Below are 22,213 nucleotides of genomic sequence, written 5' to 3'. Positions count from 1 at the left end.
TTTCTAAAATATGCTTTCTAAACCGTTCAAAATTATTGAGGTTATTACTTATGCTAACATAAAAAAAGTCTTATTAGGCCTACTATAAATTTTAATTTTTGTGAAAATAGCGTATGTTTATTTTTCACTTATTCCTAAAAAAATTCGAAAGGGTTCTCTTATTAAACGCTTTTCTTTACTTCAATAGTTTGCTTCAAATCTTTAGACGTTAATTTGACTGACTTTCCTTCAATGCAAATGAATGAAAATTTACAGACATATGCATTCGCGGGAACAATACACGAATAGTCAATAAAAGAAATTTCATGTTTATTAATTGGTTAAAAAAATGATTTTAATGGAAAATGCTTAAATTTTCTTGATTTTTACAATGTAGAAACTTGAAACTTTTACGGATTGTAGCTATTGATATGAACTATACATAATTTCACTTTTTACGTAAGTGTTTACGTTATGCTTCATAAATAAACAATAAAGTTTCAAATTTGGACGCTCATATATTTGTTTATTTATAAATCGGCGTTTATTCGTGTCAAATTTCAATATGATACGAAACAAAACTTCAACCAAAACCCGTATTCAAGAAATTCGTGTTTTTATCGTAGTCTTACAAAAAACCGAGGGTAGAGACGTTTTGTGCTACAATTAACATTAGAATTCGTTTTGTCGTATTAATTAATTAAACGCTTTTCTCTAGTTCAATCGTTTTGGTCAAATCTTTGAACGTTAATTTGACTGTCTTTTTTTCAATGCAAATGACTAAAAATTTGCAGACATATGCATTCGCGGGAGCAATACACGAATAGGCAATACAAATTTTTTTTGTTTATTTATTATTTAAAAAAAAACAATTTTAACGGAGAATGCTTAAATTCTCTTGTTTTTTACAATGTAGAAACTTGAAACTTTTACAGATTGTAGCTAATTATATGAACTATATATAATTTCACTTTTTACGTAAGTGTTTACGTTATGCTTCATAAATAAACAATAAAGTTTCAAATTTTGAACGCTCATATATTTGTGTATATATAAATCGGCGTTTATTCGTGTCAAATTTCAATATGATACGAAACAAAACTTCAACCAAAACCCGTATTCAAGAAATTCGTGTTTTTATCGTAGTCTTACAAAAAACCGAGGGTAGAGACGTTTTGTGCTACAATTAACATTAGAATTCGTTTTGTCGTATTAATTAATTAAACGCTTTTCTCTAGTTCAATCGTTTTGGTCAAATCTTTGAACGTTAATTTGACTGACTTTTCTTCAATGCAAATGACTAAAAATTTGCAAACATATGCATTCGCGGGAGCAATACACGAATAGGCAATACAATTTTTTTTTGTTTATTTATTATTTAAATAAAAAAAAATTTAACGGAGAATGCTTTAATTCTCTTGTTTTTTACAATCAAGAAACTTTAAACTTTTACAGATTGTAGCTAATTATATGAACTATACATAATTTGAATTTTTACGTTAATTTTTTACGTTATGCTCCATAAATAAACAATAAAGTTTCAATTTTTTTGCCGATTCCGGCTATTTTTCATGTTTGTACATCATATGTTTTATACATATTTTAATAAATACGACGATATATTTTAATATTTGAAAAGTGTAAGACTAAAAAGTAAAAACAAAAAAAAATATGAAAAAATATTTTTAAGAAACGCTTTTCTTTAGTTACGAGCGACTAAAATTAAACATATTATAAAAAAATCAACTAAAAAGCAAAAAAAATTGAAAAAAAAACACATTCGTTAAAAGCGTGGTATTCGATGAAGACGCGCCACGCTTTTGTTTGACGAATGTGTTAGATTTTTTCAATTTTTTTTTTTGCTTTTTAGTTGTTTTTTTTATAATATGTTTAATTTTAGTCACTCGTAACTGAAGAAAAGCGTTTCTTAAAAATAGTTTTTTCATATTTTTTTATTTTCATCATATCTTGCTTAGCTTTCATGCTATCAACTCCATCTGGAGCTCACTTGATAGGTATTCTTGAGTACTTTGACGACAAGTGTTTAGTAAGTATAGGTATTTTATAAAAGGTTTTCCCGTTATTTAATCTTGAATACTTAGATTTAAGTACAGTGGAACCCCGATAAGTCGGCCCCCGATAACCCGGAAGTCCGGCTAACCCGGACCGATTTTCATCAGACAAAAATTTAACAAATAAACAATTTAACAATTTTATCAAATAAAAATGTATGTAGGCCAAATAATATTTCAGAGATAATGTGTATTTGTGTAATTTGAACACATAAGTACAATAGTAAAAATGATTCATGCACACGGCGGCAGCCAGAGCGACCGTCTCAGCTTATCGGAAAGAACAGACACCTGTCTGTATTCCTTTTTCTTTATTTATGTCAAACTGTCTTAGCATTGTTTAAAAAAGACGTGACTATTTAAAAATTCTTGTATTGTGTGTAGTACAGCCTATTAATCACTTCCGTTCTGTAATGTAATCGTGCTTCAGATTGTGTTTGCTTTGTCTACGTAATGGTAACAAAACGTAAAAATGTTGCAGTGACAATGGAAAAGAAACTAGAAACATTAGGTAGGATTGATAAAGACAAATCTTTAAAATAAATTTATTGCAGCATCATAATATGATATTATGCTACCATAGGTCTGGATCCCGCGTATGAAAAAAAAGTTGATTAATAGCAAGCTAAAAATTTATTAATAGCTTAAGGGTGTCTAGTCGGATAAACTTTGATATATGAGAACACTGGAACAGGGGCAGTTTTAATTGTGGAACAGGTCAAAAATTTGGAACGGTCAGAACACGAAAATGGCACATTTGTTTTGTCCGACAGAACAGACATAAACTCTCCGAACAGAGATTAAACTCTCATGCAAAAATCAGACTGCTATTTATCACCTGTCATAATTCCTGTCATTTGACATATTCTACATGTTCCACTCATTAAAACGCCAATTTGGTGATAAATAGCAGTCTGATTTTTGCATGAGAGTTTAATCTCTGTTCGGAGAGTTTAAGTCTGTTCTGTCGGAAAAAATACATGTGCCGTTTTCGTGGTCTGACCGTTCCAAATTTTTAACCTGTTCCACAGTTAAAACTTCCCCTGTTCCAGTGTTCCCATATATTAATGTTTGTCCGACTAGACACCCTTAAGCTAATAACAAATTTTCAGCTTGCTATTTATCAATTTTTTTTTGTACGCAGGATCCAGACCTACCATATTATGGTGTCGGTACATCTCTACAGTATGACTGAGTTTTTTACCAAGAAATGAACAAAACTCTACACTCTATACAACTATACGTAATTTAGATGTGTACTGTGCATATGTGTTTCATGTTTTTGTAATTGTAATGGAGGTTATTTATTAATTTTTACTATATTCTCCGGCTAACCCGGATTTTCGATAACCCGGATCGGCCGCGGTCCCGATTAATCCGAGTTATCGAGGTTCCACTGTACTAGCCTTTTTACTTACTACCTACTTTACCTACTACTTACTACTAGAATTTTTTATTATCTTCAATTTTGGTAAACATTACTATTTTGTTAAAACTAAAATAGTTTTTGAATTATTTATGAAAACCGTTTTGCACCATGCATTTTTTTCACGAAAAATTCAAATCTTTGATCTTTAATACCTCAAAAAGTATTGATTTATTTTAATAATTTGATATAACAAATTTTGCTTAAAATTTGCCCCTCTATCAATTTGTGGGGTTATTTAAAAAAAAATAATTTTCACCCCCGAGAAGGGGTGGCATCCACCCCCCAGGGTAAAACGCAAGTTGGCACCATGTTACTTTTGTTTCTTGAGGTGAAAATCGGAGGAGAAAACCTTTAGTGACTGCACTAATTTTCCCCTTCCACCGCTTTTTGCAACTCCTGTATCCACTGAGGTGTCAGCCTGAAAGGGATCATAATTATCAATATCCAATGGACACATTTCACAGGACAAACTCCATATTACTTATGACGATGATTTTTCGGCTCTAGCTCTCCGTCTATTAGTGTGTTTGTGTTCTACAAATAATGTTGCAAGTTAAACATACTCAAATTTTAAAAATTTTTGGAACCATTATCTGTTACCACATCCTTTTAGCATTAAAACGTAAATGTTTTGATACTCTGTTAATTGTACCATTGTAATTTAGTCTGATTCTGATTTTGATTGATATTAAGCCTATTTTCAAAAACTATCACAACCTATCTACTGGCAGTAAATCACGACGTATTACCTACTGACAATAAAACCTACTTACCTGATTTAACGAAATGAAACCTATATGTACTCATACAAAAACAGAAAAGACTTGTTGAAACTTTAACAAATAACAAGTGGCTCCTTTTATTTTTTCTTCATGTTAAAATCGACGGTTGTAATAGTTTATAATATAGTTTAGAGGTGCACTGTATAAGTAAAAGTCACTATCGATTCAAAGAGAAAAAGAAATAAAAGTAGTAAATCGAAGAGTCGAAATGAAAACTTGTCTGAACGTCAAAAATTGAAAATTGAGTTATAATGTGATTTTCGGTGTATGAACCAACGTAAACGACGCATGGGGGTATCATGGAGTTCGTAAAATGGAGAGAGCTAATCGATGTGTCATTAACTTCTCTCCCATAACAGCGTTAGAAGTGCCGATGATTGGTAAATGGATATATTATATCCAATGGAAAACCAAATTATCGTTTAATATACAATTCTTACTGCCAGTCACCTCTAATGCTACTTTCATTATCGGAAGACGTTTCAAATCCGGAAAACGTAGGTAGCTATAATTTAATTTAAAATCATTACAAAACAAATTATATGTCTACAATACATACAAGGTCCGATATTAGTACGAGGAAATCCAATTACTCGTTTGCTGTAAGAAATACGAAAAAAATTATTTAGGTAAAGTTGGGGAATAGATAGGAACATAATTTGAAAATATTCTCAAATATATAGGGCCACCCGTATTGAAAGGGTGAAACAAACAAAAAGAGAAACTTGAAACTTGAGAAGAGAAATCTGATCGAACAAAAACTATTGTAAATGAATAGAGTTAATTAAATTAGTGTCACTGAGAATCCACATATTAGTATGACCGTTCTTGTAATCTAAGTGCCTAGTCCGTCAAAACCGTTCTAGTAAATTTTGAAAAGTTTCTCTTTTTGGTTGTCGTCTATCAGGCAATTGCTGATGATAAATTCTTATTGCTAGTAGTATATGTTTGTTATACTCTCCTAGCACAAAAATCATATTAATCAGTTCCTCGCTAGAAAAATTCATATTAGTAATGGTAACAAAGCAACTGGAACTATAAAAATAGAATAATGTCATATGTTTAAACATGTTTCCTGTCAAAGTCATAGCCAAATAGGTAGAATATTGTATGTTTTTATTAATATTTTACGCACCAACAATCTTATCTACGCAGATATTTTGATATCTCATCCAATATTAATAAATTAAGGATCAGTCTAGATTCCTAAGATATTCTTTTTTTCGAAAAATTATTTTGGATTGATTATTTTCACGGACAACCTAATAAAATTTTACGTAATTTTTGTTGCAATTTTAATGTAAATAATCACGAATAACTCAAAAATTAAAGCAGTTATGTATACAGAATGCTTAAGAAATAAAGCAATACCCTAAAATATCATTGCATTACAATACTAAAATACAGGGTGTTCTATTAAAAAAAAACTCAGAAAATACTCATTCCGAGTTTCGGCCAACCGTGTATACTAAAATTAAACATTTCGCTATTTTGATAATTTTTAACAATAGTAGACTATATTAAAAATTATTTGAACATAAATAGATTTTTTGATGTGAAACCACTACAATTCTACAGGGTGTGAATATTGCTACAAAATTAATAAAAAAAGTAATTATCTTTTGAACTACCTCGTATAACATTGCAAAACCTTATATTTTAGGAAGGAAAACATCGAGGAGAATAAAAAAATGTAAAAATATACTAGGTGTTCTATTAAAAAAAAGATAAGTTTGTTTCACACTGTCAGTAAATATTTTTTTTTTTGTTTTCGTATCTCTTACGACAAAAGAGTGATTGGACTTTATCGCACTAATGTCGCACCCTGTATAATTATTTTTATTAAACAAGAAACACTATTTCAGTTTTACCATGTTTCACATACTTATTTTATATTGATGCATAGTATCTCTGACAGCACTAAAAACAATTCAAACACAGGATATTTGGGACAAAAAAGGTTTATACGATTAACTTGTCAAGTCATTAGAATTTGTTTCTTGACCAAGCCAGTTATTTAAGCAAGATCACGATTTTTATCTACTTTAATATCTGCTAACTAATTGATCATGCAATCATGCGAAACAAAGCATACAATATGTTACTTCAATTACGGTCAGCTATACTCTTACACATTTATACAGAAGAGAAATAGAAAATTCCAAAGGAACGATTGAACAAAAAGGGGTCCTGGTAAAGAAAATACTCTTGGTCAAAAATGTAAGAGATTGGCCGGCATGTATCCAATTGCCAACTGAGGAAAGCACAAAATCCAAATTATTTTTCGTAATGATGGCCAACTTTTAGCAATAAAGAGGGTAACTAAAACAGAAAAAGTAATATCTCTTTTATACCCTATGCCAAATTTGGCATAATAAATAATTTAGTCTTGTTCTCTAACTTCCCTATGGATAAGACTCTTTCGAGAGTTGCTGGAACGTGATAGAACTGAAGTACTGAAATTGAAGAATTTGTCTCTCCTCCCTCCCTCTCAGTAGAAGAGATGAATATATCTATAAAAAAAACTAAAAACTACAAATCCTCAGGCAGCAATGGCATCCCAGCATATGAATACGGTGAAGAGCAGATCATCAAGGAGATGCAAAACATAGTTTGTAAAATTTGGTCTCAGGAGCGAATGTCTGAGAAAAGTAACAGTGCCAAAGATGCAATCAGGGCGTGATGTTATCATTGGCCATACTTCTGCTCCATATAGGGTAATATTCGTCACTATGCTCTGAAAGATCCTTTTTTTGTTTTCTTTGGTCAGCGTGTTGTTCCATATCACTTCATGGAGTGTTTTCGTGGCTTCTTTGAAAACTGTGGAAAAGATTATTCTTGCTATTGCAGGCATTACACTGATCCCTTTGTAGTTATTTGGTGGCCCTTTATCACCTTGTTTAACAATAGAGGACATGTGTGATAGATTCCACTCATCTGGAATCTCCCTTCCTACTTCGATTTAATTAAAGAGTACTCGTACAAAGGATAATATCCTTGCGCCTCCATATTTCATCAAGTCCTTTTTATGTAAACTATGTACTAAAACAGGAAGATTGACTTTCACCACAACTCTTCAACTTAGCTCTGGAACACATAATCAGAAGTACAAGGATCGAAAAATCGACTGAAGTATTTCATCGAGAAGGACCAAACTTACTGTTGGCATTTGCAGACGATATCGATCTGATGGGAAACACTAGATTAAAGATGAAGAAGACTTTCGTCAGGTTCGAGAGGGAAGCAGAGACTTTAACTTTGAGCGTATCAAAGAGAGAAACGAAGAGAGACTACGTTTGGGAAAGAATAATTTTAAGGAAGATCTTTGGGCCTGTGCTTGATGAAGCAACAGAACAATATATGGTAAGCTAACAAGGAACTCGAAGAACTATACCCAGACGCTAAATAATAAAATAAATAAAGTCCAGAATACTCCAATGGGCAGGAAACCTCAGAATACATTCTGATGAAAGAACAGTAAGGCTAATATGGGAAGAAGTCCCAAGTGGAAGAAGACCACGTGGACAGCCTCGACTCCGGTTGCGAGATAATATAGCAGAGGCCTTAAAGCTATGGGCGAGGAGAATTGGATGGAGATTGCTGAAGAGAGAGAGGAATAGAAACATGTTGTAGCGTCGGCTAAAACCTACGAAGGGTTGTTACGCCACAGAGTTAGTAAGTTTTTATGTTCCCTGGTGGTGGTGCTTTACAATTAATTTTTAAATATATAAATAAAATACCCTGCAAGTCTGCTTAAATGGTGCCGAATTACCAAAAAAATGGAAATGATCTATCACGTCAACCATCCACAAAAAGGGCAGCTAGGATCAGTGTGAAAATTACAGAGCAATTGCGGTAAACAGCACAATAAGTAGGATGTATGGGAAACTTATTATGAACAAAATAGAAAATGACTATAGAGAGAGTAGACCACCTGTACTCTATTAAAAAAGTTATTGAGAAAAAAACAGCCGTCAATAAAGAAGTTTACCTGGTGTCCGTAGACTTACAAAAAGCATACGACAGTGTGACCCTCAGCAAACTATGGTCAACCCTACAGCACACCAACATTAAACATGGTTTTATCCAAGCTGTCCAGAGTCTGTAAAATGATACGACTGCAAACATTAAAACTGGATCAAGGATGTCTGAGGGATTTAAGGTCACGGAATGATTAAACCAGGACTGACTGCTGTATTTCGCCTACCTTTTTCAAAATTTATCTGGAACAAGCACTCAAGCTGTGGAAAAGAAAATATAATGTCATAGACATCCCTCTCAATGACAAACACTATACACTCTATGTTTCGCTGATGACCAAAATCTGATTGCTCAGGATCATGACGACATGAGTTACATGAGGCGGAAGCTAATAGAAGAAGTATAACAAATGGGGTCTCGAAGTCAATATTAAGAAAACTGTAGCAATGTGTATTGGACGGACAAAGCAATCCATTACATTAGACGGTGGGGTAGAAATTAAACACCAAATTAAAAGACAGAAACATACAGGGTAGAAAAGTCATATCCATGATGAACGGCATTCTCTGGGACCAAGCAATATCTAAAGCGAACAAACAGCTCATATACAACACCATACTTAAAAATGTAATCACATATGGCAGTGAAGTTTGGCCACTGAAACAAAGAACAGAGAAAATGTTACTAGTAACAGAAATGGACTTCTGGAGAAGAGCAGCAAGCAAATCAAGAAGAGATCGAATACCAAATGAGAGAATACGAGAAATGATGGAAGTCGCACATACAATAATTGATGACATAAAAACAAAACAACCATTATGGTACAGCCATATACAGAGAATGCCAGATGACAGAATAAACAGATTTTAGCGTGGACACCACAAGGGAGTAGGAAAAGAGGAAGAAGCTGGAGGGAGGAAATTGAAAAAGAACTAGAGGAAAGAGAAATCCCTCCAGGTCTATGGTTAAACAGAGAAGAATTGCAGTTAGGAGTGGGATGTCGTAGGTGAACACTGTAAACCGATAGTAATAGTAGTACCTAGTAGTAATAAAATACCCCGTATCTAAAAATAAGCAGTATTTAGTCTAAATGATTTTGGTTCAATCATAACAATTTGACATTAAAATTATGCAATTAAAATATTCCTGTGTATAGGTTTCTTGGTAACATTGAAATTTCTCGTTTTGGAAATTCAGAGTGTTTTAAAATGAAACTCGCTTAAGCCATGGTTTAAAAGATATTCCACAGAATTCTCTAATGACCTTACACATTTCCCATAAAAGTTAATTCGAAAAAGAAGTAATTACCTATCACGTCTGGAGATGTGAACCTTGAAATTAAAAACCATATTTCATGGTAGTTCGCACTTTCTTATAAAACCTTCACAATTTTCATTTGATCTAAATAAGAAACCACCTCGTATCCGAATATTCACAGCGCAAAATGAGTGAGTTCCTTTGAAAAATAATAATGTTTATTGGTGTCAGGTGCTGCCTTTCCGGTACATCTAACATCTAAATGAAACATGACATGGAGTGCGCCTGCATTTCGTTACAAAATTAAAACGGCACAATACAAGAAAAAGATAATAATGTAGAATATTCGCATTCATATTTTGTGATACATAAGTGTTGCACTTGCACGCTGAGATAGTTTTTGCAGTAAACATCGTTAACAAGAATACATTGTAAATTGTAAGGTTTATTTTCTGTAATTACTATGTATTAATTAAGTAGAGTTAATTGTACGACTATGTTAAAGAATAATGTAACAAAAATAAAACAACAGCAATACCTAAAATTCGTACAGAAAGGTAGAAAAAGCATTTTTCTAACTTGCTACAATCAAACAATGATATAATATTGAGGAAGTAGAGATGAGGGATGAAAGAAACGAAAGAAAACCAGCAGGACCGCATAAAATTAACAATGAATTAAACAAAAATGGAGGTTAAGAATTGATGAATCGGATTAATAAACTAAAAAAATGAATGGGAAGCAGAAAATTTGCCAATGAAGTGGAGAAAGAAAGGGTCATATAATAACGATATTCAAAAAAGGAGACCCAATGGATATAGTAACTATACAGGAATAATCGAATCATGCTACTGAACAGTGGCGTAGCTGACACGCCCGCAGGGCCCGCAAGGCGGGGGAGCCCGACGTTAGAAGGGGCCCCTTAAAGCCTTCAATCTTAATACTTCTGCTTTCTTTAAATTGGGGACTAAAACATATTTTCCTAATAAGCATCGAAATAGGGAATTTGGAAGAAAGTAATGAAGCGGGTAATTGACGTAACTCTTCTCTTACTCTTTCCGGGTGCAAGGTGCAATTTAGCGTTTCGTGGGCATGTTGGTAGTTTAGATGAAAGTAAATCCCAAAAAGGTAATTTTTTGTCGGTGGATCTTTAACTAGCTAAATATGATCCTGTTTTAGTTAAATTAATCGATAAAAACAACTTAAACAAATTACCTGAGCCACCAAATACAAAACGTAGTTATAAATTTGCTGGCTCAAGGAACTGAAAACAAATTAATTTAATTTAAAAAATTTGTTTTTCAATAATTCTTGATACCACTCAATATATTTCAAAACACGATCAGCTTAGTTTTGTTTTCCGTTATGTAAAACTAACTTGCGATGAAAATAATTTACCTTCCAAAGCAGCAGAAGTTATTGAAAGTTTTTTGGGATTTATTCGCATATTAGACCAAAGTGCAGAAGGTCCTGTAAATGAAATTTTAAAATTTATACAATCAAAGCATCTTTCCGTACACAACTGCAGATGAAAGGGTTTATGATGGGGCAAGCGTTATCAGTGGTGTGTATTCAGGTATACAAAGGCGCATAACTGACATTGAAAAAACAGTTTCCTATCGTCATGTGCATCCCATAATCTGAACCTAGTGTTGAATGATGCCGTTGCTGGTGTACAGGAGTTGGTTTTTACGAAATAGTTAAGAGATTGTATGTTTTTTTAATGCAAGTATTAAAAGGTGGAACCCCAAAAACCTATAACTAATCCGTTTACATTAATGTAGTACCAAAGACCCTCGAAACTCCAGGAGCCCCTTTCATTGACCTTGGAAATCAGGTGCTCCGGGAGTCGGTTCTGGTGGCATATTCGTGTATAACGACCTCAAAAACCCCTCCAGTAATTCATTTGCATCAATTAAATGCCGAAAACCATCGAAACTCTAGAAGATGACGTCCATTGCAGAGGCCCTGGCAACCACGTCATCCGGAGGACAATTTTGATGGCTTATTCGTGTTTAGCGATCCCAAAAACCCATAAGTAATCTGTTTATATCAATTGAATGCCGAAAACCCTCGAAACTCTAGAAGATGACGTCCGTTGAAGGTCAAGGTCAAAGTAATGGTCGCCATTCCTAGACTACTAGTACTTTTCCTTGATCCAAACTTATACATGTTGCCAAATAACCAGTAACTCAAGGAATTGGAATACCCCGTAAATCTTATAATTTTCCGAGTTTGGACCTCTATATCTTGAAAATCCTTCATATGATTGAGTTGTGCCCATGAGAACTTTTTATCAGGATGCTGCAAAGAGTATTTCGAAAAAAGTATGAACGAAATCCACTGGGACCTATTTTCCATAAGGTTTGTGCGGGTCCTTTGAACAAAATCCTCGAAATTTGTCAAAAAACCTTGAAATTTCTATACAATCATATGTGCACATAATTATTACCACACGATTTAATTTAAGTCGCATTAATTTTTGCGTCGCAAATTTTCACCAGTAAGGATAAATCATTTGATCTTCGCTGGAAAACCGACAACCGATGGAGCGTGTGCGTCGAAAATTCTTGCGTCCGATTTATGCGTCGAACACGTTCACATTAGCACAATTTACCTCGAGCACGCAAATATTTGCGACGAACAGTTGGTTCGTCGCAAATTTTTACCAGTGAGGACGCGGCGTTACAAACGATCTAAATCATGTAACACTGCTTCTCTTCGATTGCACAAGAAGGTTTTTCAAGACTACATAACTTTAGCTTCAAATTTCATCCAATCGAGCTGACGCCACGGGAAATGCTTTCACGAAGAGGACATTGGATGGAATTTGAAGATTAGGTTGTGTAGTTTTGAAAAACGTACTTGTGCAATCAAAAATAAGCAGTGGTAAGTGTTTCGGATGTAATGTGAAAGTTTAAATTCGGCATTTTTTAGGCATATTCCAAATGCCTCATATTTGTTGCCAAAATTCAAAATCGAAATTCCAAAGTGACCTATCAATGGAAGTGATCCTTTTAGAAGTGATCATTTTATTAGAATCCTAAAACATAACAAAAATCGCGCAACGTTTATTTATTTAACAACTTTATAGAAACTGACTTCATTTGCGACAAAATGCAAAAATTACATACGGAGGTTGCACTCTTCACCTTTAAAATTCAATTGATTTATGTCCCTAGGAGGCTGTGATCAAAAGATATCGAATTTTTACTGTAGAGTTAATACAAATTTTATTACAGCTACATTAAATATTTGAAATACACATAGTTTAAAAAGTTATGCATCGCCTAAAATTACGCTCATTTTCATAATTGATTTTTTCGTGAATAGATTGACAGATTCCGCTATTTTTTTATTATTTTACATTTTCTTTGGTATTTACACAATTGGGCAAAAGTTTACTTAAACTTCTTTTTTGAACTTATACCGGGTGGAAGAACAGAAATGTTTTTCTTATGTTAAGTTTGAGACACCTTGTAGGGAGCACAAGGTATAAATATGGGTATCCATCGAAATCGTATTGTAGTCTTATGTTGTGTGAATTTTTTTTGTATTGTCCCTGATATATTTAGAAACAAAGAAAATAGACGGTTTTATTTTTTAACATGACTTGTTTTAAGTGAGACAAAACTAAATTAACAATAAACACACAGTTAACAAAACTTTAAAAACAGAAAGGCCCATAACGTTTACAATTCTGGTCGACACCTTAAGAGTTATTTGTCGACCAAGTGAGCGGTATACACAGCGCAACATAATAGAAACGAGATTGTTTAATGGAGGCTCTGTGATGTTTTGGGGTGGAATTTCCTTAAGAGTAAGTATGAATTTGGTGTCTACGTGGAGGCTCTTTAAATAGCGAGAGGTACATTGCACATATCTTTTTTCTCTTTGAACACTTTGTTCCTTTCGCACTATATATACGAAATAATTTGATTTGAGTGTATGATAAGATATTATGGCCTCCTCGCATATCGCATTTCGTCAGTTAAAACACATATTAAAGAGTAAAACCGTTTAGTTTCTTTGTTATTAAAGATACCAGAAAAACTAAAAACATAAAATATTCAAAAAAGATGAGACTACAACATAATTTCGATTTATACCCACCTTCGCACCTTTGTACCATTATCTTCCTACAGGGTGTCTCAAACTTTTGTTTCAATTAAAACACATGTTAAAGAATAAAACTGTCTATTTTCTCTGTTTATAAAGATATCAGGGACATTCAAAAAACAAAATGTTCACAAAACATAAGACTACCATACGATTTCGATGTATATTCACACTTGTACCTTGTCCTCCCTACAAGGTGTCTCAAAATTAACATGAAAAAAAATATTTCTTTTCTTTTACCCGACATAAGTACTAAAAAGAAGTTTGAGTAAACCTTTGTCCAAGTGTGTAAAGACGAAAGAAAAATCTAAAATAATAAAAAAATAGCGGAATGTGTTAATTTGTTTATGAAAAAATCAACAACTATGAAAATGAGCATAATCTTAGGTGATGCATAATTTTTGAAACTGTAGGAGTTGCAAACTTTTTTGTATCTTTTTGGGGTTCCAAAACTGACATTCTCACCAAAATTCAGCTTGTCCTTATGATTTTTAGAGGTTCAGTGACAGCTTCGTGTCTGACTAAACTAAAAAACAACATTGTTCATGAATGTTGCCTTGCAATGGATCCCGTGGAATTACGGGTGCAAAAGAGTGATCCATAAAAAATACGATTATAATTATTTATAGATTGTGGAGAAAATAGAAAACAAACCTTTCTACAGAATAGAGCTTTTACACTTACCTGTGTTTCGGTAACGTTGAGTAATTTGGCCATCTCAGTCCGTTCACTGCTACTAAGATACTTTTTCACTTCGAACTGCTTCTCCAATTCGAAAATTTGTCTTCCTGTGAAGGTGGTCCGAGCTTTTTTCTTCTTATTTTTACTGTCTATATCTTCCGGAGTTGCGTCTACTTCTAGTTTTGGCTGCGCTACCGGTGGAGTAGGTTCTGGAGCTGGTTTCGTTTCAACAGTCTCTTTCATAGTCTTTTTCCTCTTTTTTGTAGAGTCTGAAATAATACATATTGATTATACAGGGTTGACCACTCAAAAGACTCCACCCTGATATTTGACAATACTGGGTGGTGAATCGTCAAACGGGTCATAGGAAAATCAATGGGAAATTCTAAATTGTTGAATTTCTGCTTCCCTAATTATTTTACATCTAAAGTCATGAGAAACTATTTGTAGCGAACTGAAATCTGTATTAAAAACAAATGTTACATTTCTTCTACGAATTAACCTCATTCCAAAATTGTGCAAAAATATAGGTAATACATTTGCCAGAGTATTATTAATCAAATCGTGAGTGATTTGACCCCTAAAAATCTTACAAATAAGCTTAATTTTACTGAGAACATCAATTTTGGTACCTCAAAACGATGCAAATAAGTTTGCCACTCCTTGCCACTCCACATGGCAAAAATCGGACAATTTTTATTTATTTAACAGCTGTATAAAAACTGACTTCATTTGCGACAAGATGCAAAAACTGGATACGAAAATTGCCCTTTTTACCTTTAAAACGCATTATGTTTTTTGTCGATCGGACACTCCAATAAAAAGATATCGAATTTTTACCGTCGAGTTGATACACATTTACGCACTCGAAATCAATTTTTTAAATAAAATGTGTATCAACTCGACGGTAAAAATTCGATATCTTTTGATCAGAGTGTCCTATCGATAAAAATCAAAATGCGTTATAAATTTGAAAAGAGCAGCTTTCGTATCCATTTTTTGTTTGTCGCAAATGAATTCAGTTTCTTTGCAGCTGTTAAATAAATAGAAATGCGCGATTTTTGCAATTTTTTACGATTTATATGAGGGTTTTAGGAGCAATCCAGGGGGCAATTTTTTGCATCTATTTGGAATCCCAAAATTGATATTCTCAGCAAAATTCAGCTTATTCGTATGATAATAATAATACTCTGGCAAATGTATTACATTTTTGTAAATTTTTGGAATGTGCTTAATTTGTAAAACAAATCTAACATTCGTTTTTAATAGAGATTTAAATTCTCTACAAATAGTTTCATATGACTTTTGATGTAAAATAGTTAGGAAAGCAGGAATTCAATAATTTAGAATTATCCATTGAGTTTCCTATGGCCCACGATTCACCACCCAGTATATATTCATTGGATGTTGAGAAAATGATAAAACAGGTCAATTTGTATTCCAAAGGGGTCATCTTTTGTACGTTTCACTTTCACAACTAAATTTACGATTGCTTGGTAAGCGAAAAGCCACACGGGCGATAATTTACGGCGCTGTAAGAGAAGTAAAATGAAGCGCGAAAATGGGTCCCACGGTAAGCGAAAGGCCACACGGGCGATAATTTACGGCGCCGTAAGAGCAGTAAACCTGACGAGGCATTGTTGTAGATGAAATAGGAGTTAGTCAACCAATGCCTCGTCAGGTTCACTGCTCTTACGGCGCCGTAAATTATCGCCCGTGTGGCCTTTCGCTAAGTTGATTCTCTTTTAAATTGTATTGTATCTCTCAATACATGTTTTTTAGACAATTCTTGAAAAAGACATGGATTTCCTGCCGAAACGTCGGACAAAATATCAATAAAATGTTATAACATCATAGACAATCTTTTTTATCAACCTAAGTCTAAGAAACTTTGGTATATACAGCGTGTCTACTTAAGTTGGAAACATATGGGAAAATTTTTTATTATTAACTTTACGGAAAAAAAGTATTCTTCCCAAAAAGTTCAGCATGCTCTAAAACCTAAGATTCGATCATCAGATATCAAATTTTATCAATAGATATTATACGAACTATGTAAAAAAAATAAATTTCGTTCAAGGGTCATCATCATCATCATCATTCTCTTTGCCTTATCCCTATGCGGGGTCGGCTTCCCTAATTGCATTTCTCCACACAATTGCAATCCTGGGTCATATTAATATTAATCCCCTTTACCAACATGCCTGCCTAATCGTCTCCACCCACGTCTTCTTTGGTCTTCCTCTCCTACTCCTTCCAGGAATCTGCACTTCAGCTACTCTTCGTATTGGATGATTAACGTCTCGACGTTGAACATGACCAAACCATCTCAACCTATGCTCTCTCATTTTGGCATCAATTGGTGCCACACCTAGACTTCCCCTAATTTACTCATTTTTAATTTTATCCTTTCTTGTCACTCCACTCATCCATCTAAGCATTCTCATCTCCGCCACATGCATTCGTTGTTCCTCTTTCTTTTTCACTGCCCAATATTCAATTCCGTACATCATAGCCGGTCTTATGGCTGTTTTATAGAATTTTCCTTTCAGCTTTATTGGAACTTTTCTGTCACACAACACACCACTCGCTTCCTTCCACTTCATCCATCCAGCCCTATTTCTACTGCATGCATCTCCATCTATTTCTCCATTAGTCTGTAATACCGATCCCAGGTACTTAAAACTATTGCTTTTTACAATCAGTTCACCATCCAAAAATACCATTTTATTTGTAGTAACTCCATCTTTAAGTGAACATTCCAAATACTCTGTCTTTGTCCTACTAAGTTTTAAACCTTTTTCCTCCAGAGCTCGTGTCCACTGTTCCAGTTTTTGTTCTAAGCCACTTTCACTATTTCGTTCAAGGGTAAAGTACCTTTATATCTCTGAATATCGAACATTCTTATTATGAAAAGTTGTTTGGAATTAAAAATCAAGATCAAATATGCAACTACATGCTTCTAATTTTTCTCAAATTTATGAATACCCAACATCGTTTTTATTTATTACAAAATATAATAACTCTTTTATTATTCATTTCACGATAAAAAGTTCTTCATAAACAGCTTAGCATGGTCTAAAATCTAAGATACAACCATGATATATCAACTTTTATTCATTTCTAAAGAATTTCTAATTCTTAAAGAAGAAGAAGAAGAAGAAGAAGAATAAGAAGAAGATGTGTCAAAAAATATGAATTTTGCTCATGAGTGTAGTACCTTTATATTTCACAATATTTCAATTAGAAGGATGTAATTGCATATTGAAACATAGACACGCTGTATATAATAATATGTATACACATTCACGGAAAAATATTGCATATTTTGAAATTAACGTGTGTGAAATGAAATTTTTTGTGCTGTCCCCAGTGTCACAGGAATAGTATTTCTTTTCCAAATGCGATGTTTTAAAGTATCATATTTTATAAATCAACAAATTAAGTTCTTAATCTACTTATACATAAACCGACAATGTCGGTTTATGTATTAGTAAATTAAAAACTTAGTTTGTTTCTTAACAGATGTCGCTATGAGATCCCTGTCATTTCGTTCGTTACAATCCGGCCCGCGTCAAAGTATCCATGTTCAATCAGAGAGAAGAGGATATGTGTCTACTGATGAAGGGCAAAAAAGCCCCGAAACCGGTATTGACTCTTCTTACACTCTCTGATTGAACTAGAATATAGGGATGCTGCATTTTCGGGTTGCAACGAAATTGAAAATGTTTATACATTTTTAATGTATCATATATAAATGTTATAAGTAATCGGATTTCAATTTGATATGGGCTATATGGTGGCCAATATAATTTTTAAATTGAATCTCATCAAGATAAGTAAGTATTCACTATTCTAGCGACATAGAGACCTCCGTTATGGTGCATTAACACGAATTTGTTATCCGATATGGCTGGCAAATGGCAAAATATGATCTTGTAAAATGTTTTTAATGTACATATCAGCTGTCATTCACCCAATCACCTTCATAAGTTCGGTATCTCCTTTCCAAGAAATACCACTCCATAGCACTATGCCATCACCACCAAAATTAACACTCTGTATGAGGTTACATCTGGCATACCGTTCATCATATGGAAGCAGGATTGACAAAACTTCGTCCACAGAAGAGTTGGTTCAGTTGGAACCTCTTACAGAGAATTAGCTTTGGTGGTGGCAGCATAGTGCTGCGGAGCGGTATTGCTTTGAATGGACATACCGAACACGTGGAGGTGATTAGGCGAATACCAACTGACATGTAGGTACATTGAAAACATTTTAGAAGATTATGTTTTGCCATTTGCAAGCAAGCCACATTGGATATTACATATGTGCGAATGCACGTCTTCATGTCGCTAGAACAGTGAATACCTTTTTTTTTTTTTTTTTTTGACCGAGGGTAACGCTCATAGCTGACTAGGGAAGATGTCCCTAGTACTGTTGGACTCGACAGGAGAGGAGAACACGCTAGGATGCGCAAACCACGTGTGGTCCATGCATCCCGCGTGCCCCCCATAACCAGCCGCCTACCAACTAAAACCACCCCTTCTTCGACCCGGGATATCCCTGGACGGGCTCTGTAGAGAGCGATACATGGGGATATCCCAAGCTGCCTGTGAATGAAGATGTCAGAAAATTCGTTGCCATACCCCCACCTGAAAGCGGTAGGAGATGGGGAAACAAGATCTAACCTACTCTGGTGAGTAGGCGGTTGAATTCATGTTTTCTCTTCCCCCTACCTAAGCGCGGCGGGGGAGAGGTGGTGTCTTCCTGCAGCTCTCTCTAATCCTATTGGGATCGGTACCCTTGCAGGAAGAGATCAAAAAGAACAGTTGAGAAGGCGTCCCTTGATGATGTAAGGGTCGCCTTTTTTTTTTTTTTTTTTCACTGGGTTTACCTAAGCCCTGTGCACAGGGGCGTTATCTACCTGTATGTATCATACTTACCTTTGTCAAAAATTATGAAATTATTTAGAATTTTTTTTTTTTTTTTTATTTTTATTATTTTTTTTAAATTTTTTTATATTTTTTTTTTAAATTTTCTTTTTTTTTTTCCCTTTTTTTACCCGTTCTGCTGTTCCTGTCTTTCGAGGACAGCTTTCTGTTTTAAGCAAGAAACCCATTATGAACAGCCAGCACGGCACAGCCCGGCACGGCACAGGACAGTCCAAATTCATTTGTATAGTTTTAAATGCAACGTAACCCATTATGAGCAGCCAGCCCGGCCCGGCACAGACCAGCACGCAAACGGAACGGCCGAAATTCTCCGAGTAGAATAAAATCCGTTGGAGTCGAACGGCCAGTCGGCGCTAGTGTGTCATAATTGTTATAAAATATTATATTGTTGATTTTTTAATTGAAAGCGCGTTGTTTCTTTTGAAATAATATGGACGAACTTTTAATTGAGAGTGTCAGAGAATACCCATTTTTGTATGATGCATCGGACCCAGGTTATCACGATAGCAAGAAAAAGGACAATGCATGGGTACAAATATCCGAACATTTTGATCAATGGACAGGTACGTACATTATCTTTTAACCATGAATTCGTTTTTTTAACATGATGCATATTCATTAAAATTGTGTAGTTTATGTCTTTTAAAAACTTTTATTTTACGATAGTTTTTAAAATATATCATAGATGACATGATGCGTTTCTAAAATAAAATTAAAACAATACATAACATTTTTCTCCTATTTAGAGATGGGCTAAATTATGGAATAAATTCATTTTCTCTAAAATGGACGGCTTTGGAGAAAAATCCCGAAACACGTCGATTTTTATTTTTAAATTACAATTTTTTGGCATATATTTCATACTAGTGACGTTATCCATCTGAGCGTGATGACGTAATCTATGATTATTTTAAATGGGAATATGTGTCGTGTGGCATCTCATTTGTGGCCAAAAAATACTTTTTTAATTAAATTAATTGACGAAAAAAGAAGAATGTATGCAATTTATTTAACTCAAAATACTTTCTAATGATGTCAGAAAATAAAAAAAAATGTTTATTTGGCAAAAAAACATTGCTTTTCGCTTAAATTAAATGTTCAAACTGTCAAGAGGTAGGTGGGAGGCTGTTTGTGATTTAATTTAAGTGAAACGAAATGTTTATTTGTGAAATAAACATCTTTTTCTATTTACTGACAGCAGTACAATGTATTTTGAGTTAAATAAATTACATACATTCTTCTTTTTGCGTCAATTAATGTAATTTAAAAATTATTGTTTTGGCCACCCTGTATAAATAATGATATTATTGTTTATATTACTGAATAGAGGATTGAACACCCTTTCAAATGAGATGCCACACAACCCCTATTCCCATTTAAAAAAATCATCGATTACATCATTAAGCTCAGATGAATGACGTCTCTAGCAGGGTTGCCAGATGATTTTTTTTAATTCCCTAGAATTTTTGTCAAAATTTCCCTAGATTTCCCTAACAACTTGACAATCATTTTTACCCTAGAATTCCCTATATATTTTCAATATACGCATGCGCATTACAAAACTGGGTATTGGATAAGGTAAACTTTATCCATCTGAACAGCTAATAGGGCTTTTCATCGATTGTCATTTGTTTCGAGCTTCTGTCATGTGTTACAAAATATTAATATATCTACGTCATACGTCTTTGGTTTGTATTATTGGGATATGCCAATAACGTACGACGTAGATATATTAATATTATGTGACACATGACAGAAGCTCGAAACAAATGACTGTAAATGAAAAGCCCTATGCGCAGGCGTACTGCCTCTGGGTAATTTCAGGATGTCCTCCTCGGGTAGACCCAGTACTTTTTTTGTATATGTTACGAGCAAAGCCCGAAATTGGACAATCCTAGCATTGTACGGAAAATATTGTACACTTCTAGCATTGTACTCCCAAACTGTAAAATGTCCGAAATGGTCAAAATTTAAAATGATCGAAACACTGATCGATTCGAATCTATTATTGTTGACAAGCGACACACCAAATCAAAAATCGAACATTTATGGTTATCTAATAATCTAGTACCTAATATTTTTATGGTTAATGGTAGAACCCACTCCCAGAGAAACCTCTTCGTGGATTTTATATATTATGGATAATAATTTAATCCTACAACCCAGAAATCAGAAACTCTGATTAATTATAGATTTATAACATAACCTTATTGATGTTTGTTTGCCCTTGATAACAAATAAGGAATAATCGATAATCGTAAAAATCGATATCTGTCATATTTTCTTCACTTCTAAACTTTGACGCATCGCTGGGATTACCCTAATTCGCGAATAAAACGATTTTCATGTAGATAATATATGTGCAATTTTATAAAGCTTATAAAATCAAACATATTTTTTAAAATCGTCTCACAAATATTAAGAATTCCCTAGATTTTTCATAGAATTGAATAAAATTCCCTTTTTCCCTAAGCTGGCTCAAAATTCCCTAGGTTTAGGGAAAATTCCCTAGGTCTGGTAACCCTGGTCTCTAGTATGAAATACAGTGGAACCTCGACTATCCGTCAGGGCACCGGACCAAGGGTATGACAGATAATCGAGAAGACGGTTAACAGAACATTAAAGAAATAAAAATCATACTGTTATGGTGACACACAGATATTAACTAATAATTTGTGTGATGTACATTTTTATTTTCGGCTTGCGATTCTAAAAATAGAACTCTAAAAGTATGGTATCATTTATCATTACCTATTTAAATTGAAATTTAATCCAGAGCCCTGAATAAGAACAAAAATTATTTACATAAAAAAATGCGGTGATGGCATAACTGCACGTGTACATTTCAATGAATTTCGTTTGGCTTATCGCAATGCTCAAACAAAATGAATTGATGACTCAATTTTTACTTGTGTATACAATATATAACTTAATGGACCCTGACGGTTAACAGAGGTG

General features: G+C 33.8%; 1 protein-coding gene across 1 annotated transcript in view; it reads right to left on the bottom strand.

Moving 5' to 3' along the window:
• Nucleotides 1–22,213, bottom strand: part of LOC114330692 (homeobox protein Hox-A4-like) — a 582,744-nt gene that overhangs the window by 478,577 nt on the left and 81,954 nt on the right. The window contains exon 2 of the mRNA XM_050641443.1: nt 14,304–14,569. Coding sequence (XP_050497400.1) covers nt 14,304–14,569 — 266 coding nt within the window. The remainder of the gene's footprint in view (nt 1–14,303; nt 14,570–22,213) is intronic.

This window comes from Diabrotica virgifera, chromosome 10 (assembly GCF_917563875.1).
Source record: "Diabrotica virgifera virgifera chromosome 10, PGI_DIABVI_V3a".
Taxonomy (NCBI): Eukaryota; Metazoa; Arthropoda; class Insecta; order Coleoptera; family Chrysomelidae; genus Diabrotica; species Diabrotica virgifera.
The sequence above is the reverse complement of the archived record's forward strand: the minus strand, read 5'-3'. Positions and strand labels throughout refer to the sequence as shown.